Here is a 26,072-nt window from a genome sequence, read left to right on the forward strand (position 1 = left end):
GCAGGGTGGATTGAAAACTGAGTAGAAATAGCTGTTAAATAAGGGGATTTAATTGAGAGTGTTTGACACCATTATAACGTACAGTATATATATTTATTAAAAACTGGATCATTGTATAATGCAATTCGAGCGATTTGATTGGCTTAGCGGCCATGGTATATGAGCCATTATACCATGCCCGAGAAATTGAGACCATTAAATTGTCTTCTAATTGTTCTTGCAAAGCGAAATCAGCAAAATCTTGCAATACTTCTTCCACTCACGCTTGTTGGATATGAGATGATTATAGCCAACGATGCGCGCTATCTGTCATCTCTTATCCAACGCACGCTCGTGGAATAATTGTTAAGTATCTTTAACGGGTATATCACGAACTCACAATATGACCAGCTCCCAGTTGGGTTGATAACTCGGTTGGTAGAGCACTGCACCGGCGTCGCAGCGGTCTTGGGTTCGAATCCCATTCAAGCCTGAATTTTGTTTTTAGATTTTCCTTTCGCAACTGCTTAAGTTGCGTACTAACTGCGAGGATCTTTCCTCTATCTGAACAAAAAGGTATGGATGGTCAATCTTAGCGATAACCGTCTCTTATCATTCTAACATTCACAGCCTATAGTGCCCGCGTACGTCAGATGATTTTCGGAATCATCGCCTTACCGGCGTCATAAAAAAAGAAGGAACAATTTAGTTCTGTGGATAAAACATATCTCGTTTTAATGGGAGAAGAAAATATCTGCTTAATTTGGCCTCGCTGGAAGACATTCATCCAAAATTGACAAAGAGATGGAAGCCTCCCTTTTAACAAAGGATAATACAAGTAATATTTTCTGTTAAAGAGAATTGGTTGAACGTTTTCACATTTGACAAATGATGATCATCTCGATGTACCAAAACAAGAAATGTTCGACAGCGAACGCCAAAGCCAAGGCAGGCTGGACGTTTGATTTCACTACATACTGAAACGTGCCTCTCATTTTATCTGATAAATGTTCACCAACGAAAGATTTAATACAGATAACATGAAAAAATTTTCGTTTTTGCAAATATATTATCTTTGTTCATGTTAGTGCCTGGTAAAAAAATGCGAAACTTTGGACCGTGAAGAGACCCCGTGTTTTTGTAACTGGTGGCGTAATGTCTCTTATGTGTACCCACCCTGATCGCTTGTCAGGCTGTCGAGTGGATTTGTGGTACTGTCTTTGCTATATTACATCATAAGAATTAACAATTGTTCAGTTTGTCTTCAAGCCTCTCCATCAACGTCGACTTCAAGAGCTTCACAGCCTTTTTACTTCAAGGTATTTGGCTCATTTTACTTTTTATAACTTTCGATTCTTTAATTATTAGTGTTATATGCTTGGACATTTATTGATCGATTAGACAGTGATTTATGACAAGTTACAGTGATAAGATGACGACAATTTTTTGTTACAAGATACACCTGGTACTTAAATTTCTCTTCGTATGTGACGGTTTTGGCTCTTTCTCTTTTTCCTTTTAAATAAAAGCATTTCGGCGAGCTGCGCTCATCCAGTTTAAGTCTCTAGAGCTAAGTGTATTTGGGCAATGAGTTGAAAACAATTAACATGTATATAAAGCTGTTAAATTAAAATCAAAACTGGGCAAACATCAAGATCCCGAACCTTTTACTTGTTACTTTTTGACGGATGCTTATAGCCAATAATTTAGAAATTGTAAAATTGTCATTGCAGCAGTTCTTTTTGCGTCAATTGTCTTTTTGTCGTCATTGTTAAACCAGGTTTGCCAATGGCCACAGGCACATAAAACTACGTTTCTATAGAATATGCGATGAACATAAAACATACACTAAAATACTGAAACGTATTTTTTTTTAAATTTCTACCTGGATTTTATAAAAGTCCTGACCCTCTACTGACGGGAGATTGAGTTCGTGCGACTCTGCGGGATACCTTCGCCTCCCTCTCGCCTTTCTTTTTCAAATTGAAGCAAAGATTTTCAAAGCTACATCTTATTTAATTCCTTGTTTTTTGTAGTTTGGTCTCCAAACTTTGTTAGTCACAATAAAGTTCATTTCTTTGTTGCAGTAAGTCAAGTAGTTATTAATAGCACATTTGCAAGTGTATATTTAGAAAATGGTGAATTGGTGCTATGAAATCACTTAAAATAATAGGAACACCAGAAGCACAATTTAACAAACGCCAAGCGCTTCCGACTTAATTACTAGATATTTATTTTTGCAAAATAAAAACGTCAACATCATGTTTTTCTTTCTGTCGTTGTCTTTTCGGCTCTTATTACAGTACGATATATATCTTTTAAACGTGATATTTTCCCTTTTTTCTGAGTAAGAAAAAATAATACAATTTTAAATACATCATTGTTTATCCACGAACTTTACGCACCAGTGAGCTCAGCTTGCAGCTGGTGTTGGAAATTTGGGCTCATCATTTAATGTCTAAACTGTCAACTTTCTTGACAGTTTGTGGAGTACCGTCAAACTACTTCCACAAATATTTTATACCTTATGGTAGAGGTTTCAGTTTTTGTTGTTATTCATCCAAAGTTCAAAAAAATTATTACTTGAAGGCGTAATTTGTCATGCCCTAGGTTTTCAGGAACCTCGCTCCGGAGGTCTTCATCTTCCTCTCTCGAGAGAAAAAAAACCTGTTTTCGCTGGTCAAATGACTACCCGATTTTTTATTAGTTCATTGTTTTTCAGTGTCATTTCAGTATCCGATGTTATTACTTTAATTTAAATTGAAATAAGATAATTTTTTTTAATTTGAGGAGGCTCAATTATACAAAGACTTCATAGTTTCCTCCTCGTCTCCTACTATCATGATTTTTTCTTTTGCTTCGTTTTTGTATATTTAATGTGTATGTCATGAAATAAAAATACCCGAAAATTGAACAGAAATTTTCGAACAAATTTAACCGGGCACTAAACTAAGAGAAATGCCTTTAATCTGACGCATTTTTTAGAATATATAGGTAGCTCTTCGACAAATAGGTTCTAGCCACCTGAACTACAAAGAATTAAACACAGACTGACCACCTGATTACTCTGTTTACTCTAGGCTGGTACTCCATTCAATGAGACATTGTTTTCGCTAAATTTTTAACCGTTTGTGCTTGTTAGTTGCAGTTTAAAGAAATGGTTTTTTTTGTTCCATTTTAGTTAAAGTAGAAACATCTTTCGAATCGTTTTTTAGTTGACATAGAAATGTTAAACCATTTTTGCCCTCAAAGGGGTTTTGGCGCAGAGCCCAAAATCCGAGGAGGCGACCTTGGAGTCTCAGCGAAATAGTTATTACAGTTAACTGTAGGATGCTTACAGTTAAAATATTTGGTTCGTATACCAGAAACAATCTCGATATTGCCTCAACAGGGCGGACACGGAATAAATGGGTAATGATGACATAGCACTCTTGGGGAAGGGCCGCGGGGAGGGATAGACAAATACACATAGTGGGGTCCTAGATATATTAAAGACTGCACATTATTACCCGGTCGTGAAGCGGGCATCAATTATCCTTGTCATTTTAAATCCCAAACAAATTCGAGAGAAATGGCCGAACGTTAAGGCAGACTATGTGAAAATATAGTTTGCCGGCAAGGACATGATTCATAGATCGCTTCCTGTCTATTTTGTTCACTACTTTTACGAGAAATTTTACGTCCCATTGTTCACTGCGAGCTAATCCTCTATCACAAACAATGTAATACATCATCCTCATCCCCCTTATCATCTTTATTATTTCGTTTGTTTTTTTCCCCAAGGCATGGTGCTCTTTAATCAAATCTGTGCTGTGTGGATATTTTCTGTGGTACTTCAGTCGGTCCAAGGCAAGAACACGAAAAGCGACGCAAGCAACGATGAAGGTCAGGACTTTGAATTCACGACAATGTTTCTGATTCTTTATACAAAAATAACTACAAATTAACATTACAAAAAGTCGATTAAAGTGAGCATGATTTTGACCTTATTTGCTTTTCCATTCTATTATTTTTTCCAAACAGGTCATTAATTAAGGATTCTACTTCCCTTGATTGCATCGCACAAATTCACAGTTACATAACTACTTTAAAGAAAGAATTATGTACAATCCACATTGATTACGGATACTACAAGTCATTTTTGCTAGTTCAAGTCGATTTTCTCTGTGAATGAACCTTAGTTGAAAGTTTTAATAATAATTTATAAAACTTTTAGGATGTCAAGGCGCTCTTGGTATGGAAAGCGGTGCCATTACAGACGGACAAATAGCTGCATCTTCAGAATGGAGTGTCGATCATGGCCCGAACCGTGCCAGACTAAACATGATAAAAACAGGCAATAAAAAAGGATCTTGGTCTGCTCGTACAAATGATGCAAACCAATGGATCCGTATTGAGCTAGGTAGTGAGTATACTAAAGTTACGCGAGTAGCAACTCAAGGAAGAAGTGATTACGGTCAGTGGATAAAAACATACAAACTGCAGTTCAGTGAAGACGGTGTAAACTTCCAATACTACAGGGAGCAGGGAGAGTCAACAGACAAGGTACGATGCGGCAAAATCAAAAACACTCTCCTTAGAATTCACATTCACACATTGCATCCAAGATAAAGTCAATAAAAAGTGAGAAAAAGACAAAAAAAATATATTAAATAAATAAGAGTACTTGCCCAAGGACAAGTTCGAATTTACGATGTTTCGTACGCGCGTGACGGGAACACGGCACGCGAGGACGTAAAATATCTGGTCACCCACCCCCGTTCAATTAGCAGTTATTAGTATATTTTGTAAGATTTGACCCAAGACTCTTTGGTCTTGATTGTAGGTAATTAGTAAGCACAAGAGAATTAACCGAGTTGGACAAAATGTTTCTTGCTTTGTTTTCGGGAGGAACACGTAGAACAGCTGATGTTAATTTTAACTGATTAGCATTTTGAAAAGTCATAAACAAAGGCCTATACCTGTAAGATGATGACATGTTAAAATGTTAAATGGAGAAATCGTGAGACTAGCGTTCCTATATTGACGTCACAACCCTATTATCCCCAGTCTACCGTCTTGCGCTTTATTGCACCCAACCGGAAGTGAAATTTGACACCCTACGTCCCCTACGCCTCATACACGGGTAGGAAAATTTATAAGGAATTTTCTTTCGATTTCATACGAGAAAAACATGAAGATTTGATTAAAAAAATAAAAAAACTGTCATATACACTTAAATCATGAAATTTTTAACATTAGTGTTGTCAGTATTTTAACACTCTTATTGATTTTAACGACCTTTTTGGTCGTATTTATCGGCATTGTGTAAACTATCCAATAAGGGTAGTGGGGTTGAGATTGGGTTGCCGAAATGTCAAATAACAGCTATTTTTTTATTGTTTTAGGTTTTCTCTGGCAACACAGATCAAAACACTGTTGTTGCTCATGAACTTAATCCACCAATCATGGCGCCTTACATTCGCTTTCAACCTGTTACTTGGCATAACCATATATCAATGAGGGTGGAACTCTACGGTTGTACAGGTACTGAGGGAAGTTCATTAACTCTTAACGATATCTAGTAATAATATTCACTAATTCGGCACAAGCAGGACACTTAATTATCAAGTCATGAAACTAGAAACATGTTGAATATTGGATGTATTTGGGATTTTAACATGCGGGAAAACATCTCTGTCGCCCAACTTTAAAAGTAAATCTAAACATTTGTAACATATACAAATACATTTTAGAAATGTATTTTGTCAGGCATTTTGTGGTAATAATATGTTAAGTCATCATGCAGAATTAACCGTATTGTTTTCATGAAAATTGTGAGGAAATTTAAAATTCGTTTTGAGAATAAAGTATGTATTTCTATTTGAACATGCGCTTCATTAGTTGGAAATTTTGGATAAATATATAATGTGTCGATTTATTTCTGAATTATATCCACCTTGCAGACCCTAATAATAAGTATAAACGTCATACGAGAGTTTGAATCAATTTTGAAATTGTTGGAATAAATAAACGGTAACGTTACCCGTTGAATGTATTGAATCCCCTTTCTTTTCATCGGATACGTTCTGAAACAAAAATTCGTAATTTTTTTAGTCGCGCCAGACAGCAACCCGTACAGATGGAAACAGTGTGCAAGTGGTCGATGGACAAGTCAAACGACTTCGCCCAGTCCAAGTATCCCGACATTAACATGGCTCCAAACGCCAGCAATAGTGGAAATCAGCACAGGTAACTTCCACGTTTCTTCAGGCCAATCGGCGTAGTATTTTCCCTAAGGATTCAAAAATACCGTTTGGTTACCTAGTCACTGTAAGGGACTATTTTTATTTCGGGCTAAAAAGATTTGGAATAGTTTGCCATATGTTTTAAGGAAATGTGAATAAAGTATTGTATTGTATATGAGTTGAACAATCATCAAGTATTCACTTAAATCTTTCAAGCGTGCCGTTTGGGAAAATTTTTTTGAGGAACAATCATCGCTAGATCATTTTTATCCATAATTTTAAGAAATGTGGAACACTTTCTGAAGTTTAAAATATTTGAAACTTTTAACGTTTATAAGTATTTCTGATAAATGTAATGTTTAAGTCAGTGACACAGACATACTAGGAAAAAGAAAATATATGAACCGAAAACCTATGACCTTGCGATTTATAGTTCAGGGCCCAGTTGTTTCCAAGCTGATTAAGGTAATCCTGGATTATTATGAACTTTGACTCGAGTTTAATTATTAATCAATACTGATCCTTCCAAAAGATTTTTGTCCCTCAGTTCGGACTTAGACTTTTCTTTACCTTTAGGCCTGAAACTTCAGGAGTTTTCTGAAAATTTGTCTGGGAACAATTTGATGTCGTTGGTTACTGTTTTTTGCCATGGCAACCAATTTTGACTGGTCGTTTTATCAGAAAATGGAAAATCCCTTTTTAAAATGAACAACAAAATTACTGTTCTTTCTATAACTTTTAAGTTTTTAGCTCATATTAGTGTTCCTTTATTGGTTCTGATTACTATTCGTTCAATTTCGGCGCTTTCCTGAAGTTTTAGGGAAATCCAGATTTCTAACATGGCGGATACAAGATGGACTCCATTTGACAATCATAATGTCATAACAACGTCATATGACCCCATCACTTCTCGTTTCAGACCTCAAAGGAAACATCTTGTGACGTTTTATGTCTCCTCCAAGTCTCATTGCCATAGCTCTTATACTTGCGAAGTTATGGAGGGGGTCGAATCCGCTCCCCCTCCCGGCCCCAGAAGACACCCCCCCCCCCCCCAAAAAAAAAAAAAAAAAAAAATCCCGGTCTAGATAAGGTTTAACTTAGTCAGGTATAGGTCCACGAGGTTATTCATGTCTTACTGCATTTAGTGCTTCTCTCTTACTTACTTACTTACTTGTTTACTTACTTACTTACTTACTTACTTACTTACTTACTTACTTACTTACTTACTTACTTACTTACTTACTTACTTACTTGCTTACTTACTTACTTACTTACTTACTTACTAAGAATTCTTTTTTCGCTCTTCAGGTCACTACCAAGCTCTTGGTCGATTGATTAACGCTAGATACCTAAAAGAGCGGCTGACAATTAAAGACACAAATTTCAATGCGGCTACGAGAGAAGATATGAACTTCGTTCAGCAACTGGATATTCTAGCAGACACTCTCTACGTTGAGGTATGTGGCATAAAGAGGTTACAAAACCTTTGGGAATTGGCGTTTAAAATCTCGATATTTCCAATTATATATTTCGGAAGGTGCCACATCTGTTAGAGCGAAATGTTAGGGATTTGTCAGTCTCTGTTAGCTTGTAGAATTTCTTTTAGTCATGTAGAATTTGAGGATAGGTCGATGGGGAGAAACAGTTCCCCATAAATTATCTTAAGGGAAATCTGAAAAGCGCTCTCACCGCTTGCAAAGCAATGATCGTGACTTTGGCAGTGGAATCCTTTTTATTGCGCGTACGGAATCGTACAATACCCCCAACGAATAGCAACGATTTTTGAACGCAGCCACGTGGCTTACTTTGAAAGAGAGTCGAAAATGGCCGCGCGTTCAATCGTAGAATCTGGGTGGGACACGTTATTAGAGCGTGCTCGATGACTTAGTGAAGCAAGTGAACTTTAAAGGCTTTCTCGACCTCGGAAATTTAGTTTAACCCCATTTCTTGTAGCCTCCCTCGTAGATGCTAGTCACGCAATCTTTCCTCCTCAGACGTCTCGTTGGGGAGAAAAGATTGCGTGACGAGCCAAAAGAGTGTCTGTGAGGGAGGCTACATTTCTTGTGGTGAACCGGTTTCTTGTACCTAGGCACTAAAAATATGTTATCCAAATAGTCAAAAGGTATGCAAAGCATACTCTTATCGCGATCCTGGGGGATCTTCCCATTGCGTGGAGACGTCAATATAAAGTCGTATTGCCGTCTCAAAATGACGGTTTCTGATTGGCTCAAAAACTGTCATGAAAGCATGACAGCACGGCACTTAAATGGGTTTGGCGCGCACAGATCAAAATTTTACTTCTGTGAATGAACATGCGACGTTGGATGGTGTTGTTTATTTCTTTTCATTTGAGTTAACAAAGCTTCTGACACTGTTTAACGACCACTTATAATATATTTTTTATGTGGTGAACATGTACCATGATACAGCGGATACAACTTTTTTCTTGAAGGTAAGCGAAAAAGAGTGATTATAAATTTGATGAAGAGAAATTTACTTAAAAGACTTTCTCGAGTATGAAAGCGGCCACGGTAAATAACAATGAGCTTAAATTCCAATAAATTATGGCATTTTCAAAACAAAAGGATCTGTTTCTTTTCTGATGTCTCTTATCTCTAGAAAAATTTGCTCCAAGATCTCTGCTGCGTTCTCTTTCATGGCTCAGGTCTGTCAATTTTATCTTCTTGTCGTAGCGCCGAACGGCAGACTCGGTAATTTTTAAGCCTGGTTCTCATATGCAGCCGACCTACCTGCGATGACCTGCGTTGTAGTCGCCGGTTGACGTGATTTTTCGAACCAGGTGCATCGCAGTGGTTGCGCAGATGTACCTGGGACGTGCCCCCGGTGAATTTAAAAAAGCGCGCTTAAACGGTATCATTTGGCGCTCTTTTCAACATTCCTTCAATAAACATGGATAGAACCCTGGTAATTCGTTGCCAGTCTAGTTTTCGCTAGTTTTGTTGCTTGTAAGGAGATACCTATGAAGAGAGCGTGAAGAAAAACGAGAAAAACGGAAGCGGAAGTTTTAGGTTCGCCCTATGCTTCGAGAAAGGAGCCAGCACGGACAGTATCATACTTTGTTTGCTGCGTTGAGGCTACACGACATATTTCTTCAGGTGAACAGAATGGTTAATTTGTCTTCTCGAGTTTATCTTCTTGTTTGGTAGATGATTTTTTTCTTGGACGTAATGAATTGTGGGCTATATTTACCTCTGGTACATCGCCGACGATCGCCGGTTCCGTTCACATAAAACGTTTTTTTCGCCGACGTTCCGGAAGAACCGCCGACCTGCCTGCGAAGTTGAACTCAAGTCAACTTCGCAGGCTTGCCGGCGGCAAAGGCCTGCGATGGTTGTTGCTGCCGACGGCGTATGTTCTCATATGTCGGAACAGTACGATCAGTGTACCTTTACGGCCAGATAGAATTTCGCAAAGGCTAGTGATTTTGCAAAGGCTAAATCAAAATCCAGTGGACCTTAAATCTGATTCTAAGACATTTATTACAGCCAAATAACAGAACTTGAATTTGACTGAAGCTATTCACCTTGTTGAAGACAACGGAATTTTCACACGATTATCTGGCAAACGTAACATCATTATTGTCTCACAAAGCGATCTCGCTTTTTCGTATTATGTCAAAAACTTCAGCAGATGCATGAAGTGTTCTTCTAATTCTCTAGAAATCTGGTCAGATACATTGTTAAATCAATCAGAAAGCGAAGTGCATGTTCAAACAGTTCTGAGTCTCCGTACACAATGCCAGAAAACATTATCGATCCTGTCGGCTGATTTGCGCGAAACAACTTCTCTCGTGACTCTACTAGATCTGGCCGTAATGCTAGAGGGTCGATTCCAAAATGTGCATTGTGAGTGAGACTACCACCCATTTCTTCATACATTCTTAGAACCTCTTCAGTGGAGGGTACCAGCTCCTCAGGTATTTTGACCGCCTGGTTGGACTGTAGCATGTTCTCCAGTGGGACACACCCATTAGTTAGTTAGTTCTCTCCGCGCCATGAGGCGCATAAGGCTGCAACTTTCGTTTTCCAACCAGTCCTGTCTTTTGCTGCAGTCCTGGCTTCAGCCCAGCTGGTCCACCTTTCTTGTCTGCACTCTCTTTCCACTGTCCTCCTCCACGTGATTTTAGGTCGCCCCACTTTCCTCTTTCCCTCCGGTTGCCACCCCATTGCTACCATACAATCATCGTTCCTGTCCTTTCTAAGCACATGGCCAATCCAGTTCCATCTTCTCCTTCGTATTTCGTCACTTATCTTTCTCACGCCTGTTATTTCTGAAACTGTGTCGTTTCTCATGCGTTGCGGCCACCATACTCTCAATATCCGTCTTAGACATGTGAACTGAAATCTATCCGATTTCTTCTCTTCGGCAGCTGTTAATTTCCATGCTTCACATCCATACAATAGCACTGGTCGTACCAGAGTCTTAAACAGTTTGATTTTTGTATTCCGACCAATGCTCCTTGTATTCCAGATCTTCTTTAGGTTGTAGAAAGCTCCCTGTCCCTTGCTTAGACGTTTCTTGATGTCTTCCGTGCCACCACCCTCTTTTGTCACAGTCGCGCCCAAATATACAAACTCTTCGACGTCTTCAACTTCCTTTCTTTCAATCATTACTTTGTCTTCTCTTCGTGCATTCATTCTCATCACTTTGCATTTTTGCGCATTCAATTTCAGCCCCACTCTCCCTGCATTATCTACTAGTCGGTTGGTCTTGTCCTGCATTTGTTGGTGTTTTGATGAGAGAAGGACTATATCGTCTGCAAAATCGAGATCTTCAAGTGTAGTTGTAAAGTTCCATCTGATGCCATTTCTTTGTCCTTCTGTTGTTCTTCGCATTACCCAGTCTACAGCAAGCAGGAATAAGAAACCTGACATGACACATCCTTGCTTAACGCCAGTTGTGATCTTGAACCATCTTGTTTGTTCTCCCTCATCCAGTACTGAACATTCAAAGTCTTCATACATGATCTTCACCATCCTTATCAGCTTGTCTGGGATCCCATAGGCCTTCATGATTTTCCACAGTCCTTCGCGGTGTACTGAGTCAAAAGCTTTTTCAAAGTCGACAAAGTGTGCATAAAGTGTCGCCTGCCATTCATTCACCCGTTCTATGATGTTACGGAGGATGAATATTTGGTCTACTGTGCTCCTGTTCTAGCCAAGCTCGTTTATCCTCCCTTGCTCTGCGTTTAACCTCTCTGTCTTTCAATTTGTACTCTACTCGTAGCTTGCTTTTTATTCTCTCTGATTTCGTGCAGTGTATTTTGTCGTGGATCATCTGTCGTTGATCTATTGCTTTCCAGGTTTCCTCTCTCAACCACTGCTTGTTTTTCTTTTTCACCCGGCCTAGTACTTTCTCAGCAGTTTCTATGTAAATTTTTTCCATTTGCATGCAATCTTCATTGATGTTTTCCTCGACCTCTAATGCTGCAAATCTGTTTCGCAGTTCGACGCTGAACTTGGACTTGAACATTGCGTTTTCCAGTTTGTCTGTGTCAAGTCTTGCATTAGTCTTTGCTCTATCTGGGTTTCTATGTAGTTTCAGTTTTATTTTCATGATTAGCAGAAGGTGATCGCTTGCTGCATCTGCACCCCGGTACACTCGTGTGTCTTCCACAGACCTCCTCCATTCTTTACGGATCATCATGTGATCAATCTGATTTTGAGTCCTTCCATCAGGTGACACCCAAGTCGCTTTATGAGTTGTTCGGTGTGGAAAGCATGTTCCTGTGATGACAAGACCGTTCATTGAGCAGAAGTCACATAGCCTTTCACCATTATCGTTTATGTTACCCAGTCCATGTTTTCCCATTATTCCTTCCACATCCTTGTTGTCGTCACCAACCTTTGCATTCAGATCTCCCATAACAATAACTATGTCATGACGGTTGCATGTATCAAAAGTTCTTTGAAGTTGCTCGTAGAATTCGTCCTTTACATTATCTGTTGCTTCGTTTGCCGGAGCGTACACTTGGATTATAGTTGTATTTTTGAAGCGGGAGTAAAATCGGGCAGTTATTATGCGACTGCTTATTGCTGTCCATTCCATTAGGCATTTCTGTGTGTTCTGACTCATCATTATTGCTACTCCTCTCTGATGCTCACTTTCTTCTCCAGCATAAATCATTGTATAGCCATTCCCCATCTTAATACGTCCTGCTCCTGTCCATCGTATCTCACTTAGTCCCAACAGATCAAGTCTGTACCTTTCCATCTCTCGTGCTATTTGCGCTGCTTTTCCAACTGTGTACATTGTTCGTACCTTCCAGCATCCCACACGCATTCTTGATTTTGGCGTTGCCAATGACCTTGTCGGTCTGTGGGCTTCCCGTAGGCTTTCACCCATTGACGTCATGGTGTGTCCGGTTGTGCCTCCGTCCACGGGCACAGCTTCGCCATTGCTAATTAGTACTTGAGAAATTGCAGTTTTGGTAATCTTCTGTTTTTTTCCGGGGGCAAGTGATTGGCCTACCGCCCAACCCCCATGACCTGGAGGGCCGGTGGTTTTCTGTCAGGGTTTTCCTTCCCTTAGGGGTATTATGGCTCCCCAGTTGGTGCTGCTTCAGTCTGGACCCTCACCGCGCAGACCAATCCGGCATGGTTAGACCTGCCGGGAGCACAAGGCTCCCGCCGGCATAGCTCGGGGGGTCGTAAGGTCACACAAGCGTCCCCGCCACGACAAGGCACACCACCAGGGGGAAGGGGACACACCCATTATGCCCAGGAATTCGATGAAAATTCCAAGAGTCAACAAGCTGCTGTAAAGGGTCATGGCAGGTGTACATAGTCAGCCAAGAAACGCAGAACTTCGTAACAGCGCCATCAAAGTCGAATGCCTCCCTCGCCTGAAGAACGACGAGGACAAGTTTTATGGGATAGTTGATTCTTTGGTTTATTTCTGGCCACATGCGTTCTGCTACATAATTCTGTGTAGACTGTGTCTGACGCCATGGCATTCTCCTTTTGTCAAATCTGTATTCTTTAAGAAGTTCCTGAACAAACAAGCACAAGCAAAACTCTTGTCCGTGATCCATTCTGATCTGATCGAATAATCCATATCGGAGCAATATTGGTCTGAATAAATGATGGTAAATAAGGATGGGGTTCTTTACGGGCAGGATTATTGCTCCACATATAAATCTAGAGCAACCGTCAACAAACATCACGTGTGTACACCCAAAGGTTTGTGCAATTTTTTCATTCTGATCAAAATGGCCTTTGTATCCAAAATAAGGAGAAAAATACGGCACAGGGTTTGTTCGAATCAAAGTGTCCCTTGTTCTGGCATTAAGTGCATCTGGTGCCACTCGCCTGCAAGCCGCTGAAATCCTCCTCCGGCTAATGGCTCTTGAAGTAATTCCTAGCATGGCGCGAACACTACCTTGCATCATTCGACGCCCATAGCTATTGCCGTAGCACATTATATGATCACTGACAATTTCGTCAAGATCTCCGTCAGAAAGGCGCCTCAAATTACGTTCCGTACAGTATCTTCTAACGCTGCGACGTCCTAGTCCTCTTAAGTCTGGAAAGCGCTGTTGGTAAAAGCAGCTAATCTCCTCATGAGTATATCCTTGCCAAATCAAACGTCTCACAAGAGTCTCGTCAGCAATTTCTGAAAAAAGCGCCATGTTTTAAAAGGAAAAAATCTTTGGAACACTGAAACGAGAAGATTCTTGTGTTTTCGCGTGCGTTCGGAGGAATATTGTTAAACACAATTTTTTTTCTTGTGAGAAAATCTGCTTAGCATCGCACGTGCCTAGAAGAGCGACGTGACGGCTATTACGATTGGTGGACGTAAAAATGTTTGTCATAGTTGTTTTATTGTTTTGGAACGTACACTCCAGTGGATCTCCTTATGTACCGAGTGATTTCAAATATGGAAAAGGAGCTTTGATATTCTTTGATTGTTTGACATTCGCTTTAAAAGAAAGTGATGTATTGTCTTGTTCCTCAAAACAGCGTGGAACTGCATCAAATTTTTTGACGACAGTGATGGAATAATTCCATTGGTTTAATAAAAGGTTAACATTTACTGATGAATATGGTTTCCCTTCTTCTAGGCAGTTTGTTTGTTTGTCAGTTTTTTTTTAACTCACTTGTAACCTGCTATTCTGTTGCCACCAATGGACACTGCTAATTTTCACGACCAGGAGCTTTCTAACGGATGTTTGCGCGCGTCGCAATGAGAGGTTGAACGAGCGTTGCGCACGTTAAACGGTCAACACTCCATATAAAATAAAACGTCGCCAATAGACAAAAACGAATCGTGGAATGAAATGAGCCCTTCGCTTGATGTACTTCGGCGCCAGTTTTCATGGAGCACGTGCTATTACTTCAGGGATTAGCTAAGGACTAACCTCCCGTGGGTTCATTTCTATACAGTCGTTTTTCGTTTTTAAGGAAGGGAAAAAGTACGATACCCATACAAACGACTGTGTGAGAGGCAAATTAAGGGAGGGACCCTTATAAAAGTAATAGAGAGACTTCGCATAGCGTATACGTGAAACGCGAACGGAAAAAAATGACCACGTGACCACCGTGATTTTCCCGCCATTTTTCGCGTTTGTCGGTTGCCGTTTCTATGTGAAAACAGGTTATTTTGCGTTTGCCGTCTACGTGAGAACTACGCAAGTATTACTTCTTCTTCTTTTTTTTTTCTTATGCATATAAGTAGTTACATGTTGAAAACAACTACCCCAAAAATTTTCCGGGAAGTGATACCAGGGCAAATTAAGTTTCACGTTTAGAAATCCTTCATAACTCACTTCTTACCGCACTTTTCTTCATGAACTCACCACAGGGAGTTGCAAAACAGCTTCATCGAAACTCGTAAAATTCCAGCTTAAGACAAAAGGTTCACGCTTTTTTACGTGAAACGGCAAGGTGACGTTTGCCGTTTCGCGTAAACGCGATGCTAAAACTCTTTAATAGGGGACAACGATGCAGGCGATTCTACCTCCAAAAGATTATTGCTAAGAGACAGTGGACGCACAGAGATCATGCGTAAAAAGATCTCATCTCCAATCTACAAACTACAGGCCACATTAAACCATGCCAAATAACAATAAATGGCCCCGTGCAAGCATACAAAGGTGGCTGATCATGTTGACGCAAAGTCAAAAGCAAGCTACGATGGAAATAAGGAGAAGGCACATGAGTTCAACTTTTCTCCAATCGAAACTCCAAAGAAAAACAGAACGAGAGGGCGCGGGAGAAAAAAGTATCAGTAGAAAAATGAGAGAAAACTTGGGGACCTATCGTCTATTATCTCCCGGAGGTGGGTGGGTGGGGTGGGGGAGAGAAGAGGGAGGGTGGTAGTGCAAAAACAAACAAACAAACAAACAAACAAACAAAAATCTAGGGTAACGAAATTGAATTTCCCGGAATGGTCTTTTTATGAAAATTGTACAACCCTCTGCAAAAACAATTAAAAAATTGTATCCTCTCCCCTTTAAATGGCTTACCCACAGGTACTTACTCTGACTTCACCCACCCCAGATTTATAGGGCCTCTGTTAGCATTTTGTCACATGTTTAGTACCTTATCAATAATCTGATAACATGGAAGAGAAAAGGCTTCAGCTTCGATTTACAGTTCCAGCTATTCAAAAATAGAAGAAACTGAGGCTGAGCTGAAGTGATGCTCTGTGCTCTATTTGTCCACTGTCCTCAATTTTCAGTCCAGCACACAATCCAAATTTTACAAAGCGTCAGGTTTCAACGTGGAGAACGAGAGCACTGTGAGCCAAATACTGATCAAATTTATGTCGAAGACCAAATGAAAAGGAAAAGATCTTCGCTGAACGAAGGAAGAGCTTCAAGTTAAGTGCCATGTAAAAGCTGAGGGTCTGAAAGTCAAAGACTGATAACTGAAACCAACAACCCTTTGCATTCCAAAACGTCTGAATGCTTTAGCCGAAAGATTAAAAAAACTATTTTTAGCTGTCAACAATGGAAATTAATTGAAAGGTAAAAATCGAAAAACGAAATTCGCAATTTACATTCCCAAAAGAAAATAATCACGCATAAGAAATTTGCTAAGACGGAAGACTCAATTTAGTTTGCAGAAAGGAAAATTGAAAAGCCAACTCAATGCGCTGAAAGAATGAAACGTGAAAGCCGCATTCTGAACTCAGAGATCGAAAAGCTGAATTTACAATTTGAAATTCCGAAATACAAAACACCACACAGAAATAGGAAATCAAAGGCGAAAATTGGGTAATAGAACCTGAGTTATGAAAAAGAAAGTCTGAAAGCAAAAATCGGCTCTTTGAAAGGTAAAAATTAGACCTAACAAAAGGAAATAAATACCAAAAATCCATTTGGCCGCAAAAGTGCACTTATTGTACCGGTGGCTGTGTCGCAGGTAGTTCGGCGGCATATGAGAACCAGGCTTAAGTATTCTTCGCCGCTTGGTCTCTTTCAAATTTCTAAATCTCCACGGCATCTAAGCTAGGATAACCGTGCTCTGTTTTCGTTTTTGGGTACTAGTATGGTTATTCTTGCTTCTGGTTGTGAGGTTTATTCATCACTGTTTTCATGTTGTTTATATCTCGACGGTAACAAATTTTCAATAAAATTTACTGGTAAAATGTTCAAACCTACTAGCTCGCCTATTTCATCAATGGTAGGTGCTTTATGTGCGGTAAATTTTTGCATTTTCTTTGTTTTGTAGTAAAAATTAAAGCCAAAAATTCAAATAACCCGCCCCGAGAAAAAATTTCGCGTACGAATATTACCATGGCTACAGTTTAACTGAAGTAAGAATTTCCCTTTCAATCAGCGCACGATTTGTACTTTATCCGTTTACTTTCTCCAATAAAATGTCAGTATCGCGATAAAAAACTAAATTCGATTTGAGACGGCAATACGACTTTATATTGACGGCGTTGGGAGAAAATATATTCCGTATTGGGCGGAGTCGCGAAGCGACGGAGCCCAATACGTCGGAATATATTTTCTCCTAACGCCGTCAATATAAAGTCGTATTGCCGTCTCAAAATCGAATTTAGTTTATAGTATTTTTGCATATATATTCTCATTTTGCGTTGTCAACATCCATTGTAACTTTCGGGTATCCTGTCAGGAAAGTACAATGGCTCAATCACCCTTCCTGGAGATGGTAATACTAAAAATAATCGACAACGCTTCACCCAAAATTTCTCCTGTCAATTACATGATATCTTTTAGCTATATTAAAATCAAGCATGAATAAGCACCAATTTTAGTGTTAAGTTCAGGAGGTACAACAGCTAGGTTGTCTTCTGACAGCATTTTTCTTTTCAATTTATTTATTTATTTTTTTTTTTGATTTATACGTAGTAATTCCACCATTATCAAATTTAACTATAATCGGTAGAAAGTAGTACTTTTTATCCTAATTAAATAAATTATGTCTTTTCAAATATTTTCTTAACCTTTTTAATAGTTTTGGGCCATCCACTCGATTAGCCTTACAGCTATTTAGGTTGTCCAAACTTCTTGCCAAATTTTTACGTTCAGCTTTTCTTTAATTCACAATTACCCTTCAGTAGAGATTGTTGTTTAGTTTAATACATTATCTTGTTGTAAATAGGCACAAGAAGTTAAATAAGTTTAAAGTTAAGTTTTTTAAAACTGTCATCGGTGTATATATATATCCAACTCTTCGTCATCTTGCTGTATCCTTTTTTTTTACATTTCAGCTAAATCTCATCCGCAAAATCCACAATTTAACACTTTTTTTATGTATCTCTAAATTTTTTATAGGGCGAAGTTGTCTTCTATGGCGTCCAAAATGTTAAAATATATGCGAGAGAGATTATCGCTTCTCAGGGGAGTAAAATCACCTTTTCGACGCCAGACTGGATACAAAACTTTGCTAATCCGGTGGCTGTTAAAAGTAATGGAGAGGGAACTGACGGAGAAAATGGAAAAAATGGCGTGGAAGGTCCTCGGGGTGAGCGAATAATAAATAATAATAAAAAAAAGACATAGCATCGCAGTTCTTTTCCATATACGGTAACCACTCATGGAAATTCAAATCGTAGCAGTATGCACAATGTTTTTCGTATGAAGCTATGTCAATGGCCTAGCTTCCATGGGGTCTCCTGTAGCTTAGTTTTTCAAAGTTTTTCAAAACGGAGAGGCTTACACGACGCCAAGGTTTTAGATTGCGGTATTTTTCCAACACAACACACACAAATTGAAAAAAAAAAAAACATTTGAAGGCTAACCTCTGTCATACACTAGCGCTGTAAACATTGAATTGATCGATGCAGAGACAAACAACGTGATATTTTTGTCAATTCTTTACTCGTAGGCACATTACTGTGTATTTTGCCGTTTCTTTTTTCAGTTGAAATTTTCTGTGACACGGTACATGGCGAATTTGCTGTCAGTTCCACAGCAGGAAATGGCCACTTAGGACAAAATGGCGGTGATGGTCGCCGAGGCTCTGATGCCAGCGATGTAAATATTCACAAAACTATATAGCATTCAATTGCAGTGCAATGATATTACATTTCTTCTACTACACACTTGCTAATTATAAGCCATTAAAGTAAGATCGGACGTCAACTTATGAAGGCGCCTTTGGTATAATCATTAATAATAATCATTTCTTAAGCGCAAATTCAACAGATGTTTTCAAATGCGGTATACGCTACTGCAATAGCTGATCCCATCTCACCCACCCTGCCAATGAATAAAAATTACTTTGAGGGAGGTCAAAGGCAGGGTTTTTACTCACTAAGTTTTGCCTCGCCCAGATTGGAGAAGAAGGGAGGGGTAGGGGAAGAGGGAGAGGGGAATTTCCCCGTGGTCTTCAGTGACACCTGAAGATCTTGCCTTTGTAGAATCCTCGTCCTAAGTTATTTTTAAGGGGCTAATCGTGGATGCTTTGTGTAGCCGGCAAAAAAAAAAAAAGCTAAAACAATGTATGACACAATAACTAAGAGAGTATAAAAAAGTAGATGGAAGATGCAGTGACAGACAGATTGTGAGGGTATATACGTTTTTTTTTTTAAGCAAGAAATACAACTAGCCGTACAAAAGGTGACCTTGTCTGTGAAAAATTGAGCTGTTTAAATTTTGAGGCATGAAGAGTATAGCGGGTACACTAATTTGTCTAAAAGATAAGAAGAAATGGCCGATAATGGGTATCGTCATATAGGCTTACCTTCACCGATTTGGGAACGTTTCTAAACAAGGGTATACTGAAAGATTAATAAACCCACAACTTTGTAATGCATTCAATAAAATAAGAGACCTATTTAAAAGGACTCTCAGGTGATAAAATAAGTAACTTTTAAACAACAACAACGACAAAATAATTTCGTTTTTGATTCTTAGAAAGATGATAAGTATAGTCATTGGCATTGGTGCGGTGCTGGTGGCTATGTTAGTTATCACGAGAAGTACAGTGTAGCATATAAAAAAGCATCAAAGAAATGTAATGCTAGGACAAGGAGTCCAGAAGGAGGTCACCGAGGTGGGAACGGAAAGAGAGGAGGAAATTCTGGAACACCTGGTAAGGTCTCTTTTCCTTCCTCCCTCTCCCCTTTCCCCCACCCTCCCCCTCTGTTTATTGCCTCCACTCACTTTATTAAAACGCAAGCCGTTGTCAGCAACAAACAGTTCTCTTTGCGACTACACATATTTTGCTTGTTTTATTTGATATTTGTTTGTCCCCAAGCTGTTTTCTTAAAATATGGGAAGTACGTCCGCCAAGGAGTATTACAAAAGGCTAAACATACAAACTCTCTAAAAAGAAAATATTAAACATATAAAAAAAAAACGAAGAACGAGCAAGCATAACTCAGAAAATACGGGAAGGGGAAAAGACAAGACAAAACAATACAAAAGTGTAAAACTATCATTCGCATTCGTTATATTGTAGCAACAGTTGCAACGGTGGTAGTAGCCTCTGCAGTCATTTTTATGACTGCATCCCATCCCGCATAGTCCTATTCTCAGAAAGTTTTATCGATAAATATTCATTATGGACTTTAGGCAAACAGAACGGTGGAGGTGAAAACTGATTCTGTTGATTTCGCAAACAATTTGCTACCCAACCATCCCTTTTGGGGTGTTTTCTGAACGACTTGTTTTTCACGACACTGAAATCTTTATCGTCCTTGGCTTCGTCAGTTAGTCAATGGCAAAAGCCATTCGCTGAAAGAATCCACGAATGTCTCTTCATACTACCAATTCAGTTCTACGACAACAGAAACGTATTGCCACTTGTTAAAGCCTGTCATTTGGCTACACCGAATTTTGTTTTTCAATGTTCTCGTTATAAGCACCGTCTCTGTTCAATTCACCAACGCCACCCCCACTAAACTCGCTCATTTAAAACAACAATGTGATATAAGTGTTGTAATTACGAACTGCAAGGATACATTACAGTCCACTTATCTGCTATCTATTTTGTACTTGATGTCGTCTTCTTTTGCAAGGCCATTGACGACCTGGTTTATATAGATAACGACTCATTACCGGAATCTGGAATGCTCTCCCAGATCAATTACGTGCAATAGGAACGTTTTCTTGTCTACCTACAGCAACAGGCGGACTACAGAGTATTAATATATTGACCTTGACAATGCATACTATCAGGAAGACGTGCGGACTTGGAAGACAGAGCGTTTCATCATGTCTGATTCCCCAATTTTATGAACGTTTTTTTTTTCTGCTTATGTTCTTATGTTTGGTATTTCCCTGCAGGGAATGGTGGAAATTCTGGGAGTGTTACTCTCCACTACAGAAAATTAAACGGACGAATACAATCTCAGGTCTGTGGGGGAACTGGAGCCGAACCAGCAAATAATGGACAAGGCGGAAATGGTAACTACAACTTTTTTTGTTATGGTAAACTAACAGTCATACAATCTTTAATTAACCAAGGTAAGATCTTGAGGTGTCACTGAAGACCACGGGGAAATTCCCCTCCCCCTCTTCCGCTAGAAACGAATCTCTAAGACAAACAAAGCTTCAATACCTAGAGAAAACGAATTAAGCGATTATATGATACGAAAGATAAGAAAACGATGTTACCTTAAGGAAAAGCTAATATTTTTACAAAATTAAGATAGAGGGTTTTTTTTTAAAATTAAGTTAGGATAAGTTCTAACACTTCAAGGTTTATTGGCGCGACTTTTAACAAAATCGGCTTGATAGACATTTCTGGAACATTGATTGATTGTTATTTTTGCGTGTTCTTCTCAAGCACTGGAAGAGGACTATAGTAATACTGAGATCGCAGCTATTATTTTTGAGTTTAATGTCATCTAAAACTTTGCCGAAAAATTGATGAAAGATCGGATAAAGATCGGACACTTGTAAGTAAACGACCTGTTCAAACAGAAGACGTTGCACATATTGTTTTCTGTTTATCCAATCAGAAAACGGAAATTATTGATAACTGAAACAAATGCAATGAGGTTGAATAACATCGGCACTTTGGAAAATTTTCGCTTCTTATTATTCCGTCCTTTCGAAATTTCTTTCGAAGCCTCTGGAAAATTCAGCGACGAAATGTTGAAGAAAATGCTCGCGACCAATGCTTGCGGCAATTCGTCATTGCCTGCTTGTAACAAAATCTGGGAGATCTAGTTTTTTTTACAACTGGATTATTTGGGTTTAATTTCAGGTGGAAATGGTGGTGCAGGAATACCTGGAATATGGTGCTACGTATATGAACATACAAATTTGATTTATGAGTGCAGAAAATCAGGAAGACCCGGAGCAGCTCGAGGAGCAGCTGGGAGCAAAGGAGCTTCCGGATCAAGTAAGAACAAAAAAAAAAGATAAAAAAAGCTTTTTCAGACATTATATTGTGATGAAGAATGATAGGAAATGAAAGAGAGCTAGAAAGTTTACAAACATGAAATATTTTGCGAGTGGTTGCTTCAATTAAGTAATGAAAAGAGAGTTTATACGCTTTCTTTTCGCAACTGCTTAAGTTGCGTACTAACTGTTACGATCTTTCTTCTATTTAACCTTTCATCGAACTCAAAATATGACCAGATGGCTTGATAGCTCAGTCGGTAGAGCACTGCACCGGCATTGCAGAGGCATGGGTTCTAATTCCGTTCAAGCCTGAATTTATGTTCACGCTTTCTTTTCGCAACAGGTTAAGTTGCGTACTAATTGCAAAGATCTTTCTTCAATTTAACCTTCGCCCGCAGTTCAAAATATATGTTTCATATATTTATTTATGCAGTATTTATCGTAATCCCCTTAACACTGCTTATTGACAATTGAGCTCTTTTAAACTGTGCAAACGTAATTGTAAAAACGTTTTCACGTTTCTTCGCTAAACCCACTTTTTGTACAAAAATCAGGGCCGCTTACCATTTACACATAACATCCGATTGGAAATTTTCTGTACAAACCAGAAATGAGGGGCAGTAAAAGTAATTTAAGAAATATTCCAAATGGAAAAGGCGCATACCATTTGATTTTCCAACAGAAGTTTCCCGGTTATTAGTGTAAATGGTAAGCGCCCCAGAAGTTCTTTCTCGTTGAGGATTTCTTTTTTTTACGTTTAGCCTTTTTGTATAACTGGTTGCCTTTAATAACCTTTCTGGAATTTTTAATTTAAGTAATCGAGTTTTTCCCTTATAAAGCTCCCAAAATCAGAGGACAGGATGGCACCGTTAGTGCTTCTTCTATCAGTAAATCAGAAACATTAGACGCACAGAATAAAAATGGATTTTCAAAGGACCTTCTACTCATCATAAGGAGACAGGCTGTGGACTTGTTGCTTGGGAACAGAAATAACCAGAAGGGCAAAAACGCATTACAGTTCATTGTCAACATGGCGACTGGAAGAAAGGACCTTGAGTATATTATGAAAGGTGAGCTTCTTGAAAAAGTTTATTGTTGGCTGGTTAAAACTTTGTAAAGCGCCAATGAACATAGACATGGAAATCAATTATGTACGTTTTGTCCATCATTATTATTGTTCTTGTTCTTAACGAACGAAGGCGGGGGGGATGTAAAGTAGTAGTATAAGAACTAACGAAATATAAATGACATTTGTTTTAGACGCTCAAAGAAAGCTTGGTTTCTTGGGCCAGGAAGGCTTTGATATCTTCGGAAAAAATGCTTTGTTCACCCCTCTTGTGAAATGGGAGACACTTCAAGAAGACGTAAATGAAATAAAAGCTGCAGCTGAAACTTACGAACAGGCCTTCAACGATATGATGGAAGAAGAGACAAACAATAACAACTTCCAAGAGGTCAGTCATCAATATGCTTTCTTTTATCTCAGATGCTATTTAGCAATAGGAAATTTTAAAAGAGCAACTAAATTGAGTGTGGAAAGCGATCTAATAAGAAGATTAATAAAAAGACTAATTGTGACTTGCTCGCACAGGTTTTCCCGTTCTTGACGCTGACCACGTATCTATGCATCGAGTTCGCCTATTACTTTGATTGTATGCGTCTGTTGATGGATTGACCAGAGGAAGTACTTTTTCGAGCCCCAAAATTGGCTCCATTCAAAGTCAATTGGGCTGTTATTTTGCGATATACAGTGCAGATACAATTGTTAGCAACAAAATTGCTTTCGTCGGACTATTCATTCATCCTCAAGGAGATAGCACGTCGCTAAACGTATACTGTGTTATTCCACGTGGAAATAGTTTTGCCCTGAAATAGTGAACCTGACAGAATGTTGAATAAAAGCTTTTTTTGGTTAAATAATTAATAGTCCCCGAGGATCTTGTAAGTATGACTTTGCCGATAGGATCTTATTCCAAGTACAGGTGTCTCCATGGGTTTGTTTTTTAAAATGCATCACTGTTTCAGAATTACTAAATAGACTCAACATTCTCATGTTCCAACACGCGAACGCTTATGCTTCGTTTTGTTTCACCAAAGTAAACATCACCAGAAGAGCATTTAATTTGCCGTCGTAGATGACGTTAGGACCGTTAGATAGGTGTTTGCTATGATCCTTTAGTTTGAAAATTAGCCTTAAAAATTGCCACCATCTTAGGATCCTTTAGCTTTTTTAATCAAATTTAAATTGGACAGACTATATGTATATAGCCGTTCGGTTCAAGTTTTTAAACGTATCTTGAAGAATAAGCTTTTAGACAATTTTGTAAATACTTCCTTAACTTAATTTATTTTTAGTATTTTTCTCGATTATAAAGTTTACATAATGTTTTAAACGTTTTTTAAATTTGATTAATTTTAATCGTGTAGTTATTAGTAACTTTAGTACTTAAATAATTCTTCCTGAAAAGCCCCATTGGGGAGGTTACAATAAAGTATGTATGTATGTATGTATGTATGTATGTATGTATGTATGTATGTATGTATGTATGTATGTATGTATGTATGTATGTATGTAACTATATAACTTTACAATGCTTCATTTCAGATAGCGACTATAATGTCGAAAGTGGGACGTGCACAAGTAAACGCACAGAAACGACGACTGATCGCAGCTAGATCCGTAGACGAAAGTGAGAAAAGGATGTATGTTCAGGTAGAGTATTCGTATGTATTTGATGAATTTCAATTAATAGAGCTAACAAATTTCAACTAAAGGATAAAAAGGTCCGCAAAAACTCACAAATTTTTTCTTAGTTAACTTAAATGTTCTACACAAATTGAAATAATTTACAAGACACGAAATTGTCCGAGAAAACAGGCCAATTTGTGCGCTAACTTTAGGAAGGAATCTCCAATGAAATTTTATCGTTGCATGTTGTCTCTGAATCTGTGTAGTCAATTTTAAGGCTTCCTACTATAGCTTAAAATATACTTGACTAGAAGCCTAAACTTAACTACTGAAGGTGGAAGTTTTGTAAATAAATAAATAAATAAATAAATAAATAAATAAATAAATAAATAAATAAATAAATAAATAAATAAATAAGTGAATGAATGAATGAATGAATGAATGAATGAATGAATGAATGAATGAATGAATGAATGAATGAATGAATGAATGAACGAACGTGGTGTCTTGTTATATGTCATAGGCTTATCCACATGTCATTATAATATTAATAACCCAAATCAATAGCTTAAAATATTTCAGGCCTGTTCCATTCAAGCTGTAATTTAAGGTCTATAAGCAATGGCTTGTATTTAAAAATTACTCTACCAACTAAGCAAAAATGAGACTAAATTTACTTACAAAGCTACATTGTAAACTTAATCGTTACAGTCAACCTTTGGAAGAATTGCAGTGCTGAAATTCTGATTAAGCCAAATGGAAGAGTCTGAAGCAGATTATGATTATTTTGGACTTGTATATGGTTCGATGCAGAGCACACAACTCGCAGCAAAATCTAAGACATCTAAGGACTCTTCCCGTCTCTTAGGATTAATTGAGTCCCAGTCCTAATCCGACATAGGGTGCAACTGATGTATGGTACATATCGTACTTGCCTAATTTTGCTGTTGATGGCGGTCTAGGTAGTTACTCACCACACATGCGTATTAACTGTAAGAAAAAATGAGTGGAATACACAGGCAGTGAAATATGAAATGATTGGCGAAGATCTATAAGATAAATTAAAACGCTCCACTTATTCGAGAAAAAATATAAACAACGTTTCGCTACTGCGATAGCAAAATTATATCACCATACATTATAATTAAAATATAAAACGTAGATGTTGCAAAAATCCTGATGTAATTTTCTATGTCATATCCATGTTCATGCAAAAACCTTTACGGTGCAAGTAAATTTGAGAAGGGGTTCTCTTAAGCCTTTAAGGGGTTTGCGGAAAATGGTTGAGGTAAATCTACTCTGAAATTCTTGTAACCGGAAAAATATGATTGATTTATTGACAATCTGCCTGGGGTTTCGCTGAACAGGACAGGGTATTGCAATT

The 26,072-nt window shown here is 38.4% G+C and overlaps 2 protein-coding genes across 2 annotated transcripts in view; one reads left to right on the plus strand and one right to left on the minus strand.

The window, feature by feature from the left end:
* The first annotated feature begins 1,214 nt into the window (after positions 1-1,214).
* LOC146469885 (uncharacterized) overlaps positions 1,215-26,072 on the plus strand; it is a 34,659-nt gene continuing 9,801 nt past the window's right edge. Inside the window, exons 1-14 of the mRNA XM_085122729.1 lie at positions 1,215-1,298; positions 3,763-3,864; positions 4,196-4,524; positions 5,367-5,505; positions 6,076-6,210; positions 7,515-7,663; positions 17,977-18,166; positions 18,566-18,678; positions 19,561-19,738; positions 20,935-21,054; positions 21,860-21,997; positions 22,839-23,069; positions 23,260-23,453; positions 24,605-24,712. Of these exons, the coding sequence (XP_084978855.1) occupies positions 3,765-3,864; positions 4,196-4,524; positions 5,367-5,505; positions 6,076-6,210; positions 7,515-7,663; positions 17,977-18,166; positions 18,566-18,678; positions 19,561-19,738; positions 20,935-21,054; positions 21,860-21,997; positions 22,839-23,069; positions 23,260-23,453; positions 24,605-24,712 (2,124 nt within the window). The 5' untranslated portion in view covers positions 1,215-1,298; positions 3,763-3,764. The remainder of the gene's footprint in view (positions 1,299-3,762; positions 3,865-4,195; positions 4,525-5,366; positions 5,506-6,075; positions 6,211-7,514; positions 7,664-17,976; positions 18,167-18,565; positions 18,679-19,560; positions 19,739-20,934; positions 21,055-21,859; positions 21,998-22,838; positions 23,070-23,259; positions 23,454-24,604; positions 24,713-26,072) is intronic.
* On the minus strand, positions 9,726-13,920 carry LOC146469886 (uncharacterized). Its single transcript, XM_085122735.1, has 2 exons — positions 12,945-13,920; positions 9,726-10,200 (listed from the first exon to the last, which is right to left on the minus strand). The coding sequence occupies exons 1-2, from the start codon at positions 13,855-13,857 to the stop codon at positions 9,875-9,877; spliced, it is 1,239 nt and encodes a 412-aa protein (XP_084978861.1). The 5' UTR covers positions 13,858-13,920; the 3' UTR covers positions 9,726-9,874.

This window comes from Pavona decussata, unplaced genomic scaffold (assembly GCF_977016875.1).
Source record: "Pavona decussata unplaced genomic scaffold, jaPavDecu1.1 SCAFFOLD_115, whole genome shotgun sequence".
In the NCBI taxonomy this organism is placed as follows: domain Eukaryota; kingdom Metazoa; phylum Cnidaria; class Anthozoa; order Scleractinia; family Agariciidae; genus Pavona; species Pavona decussata.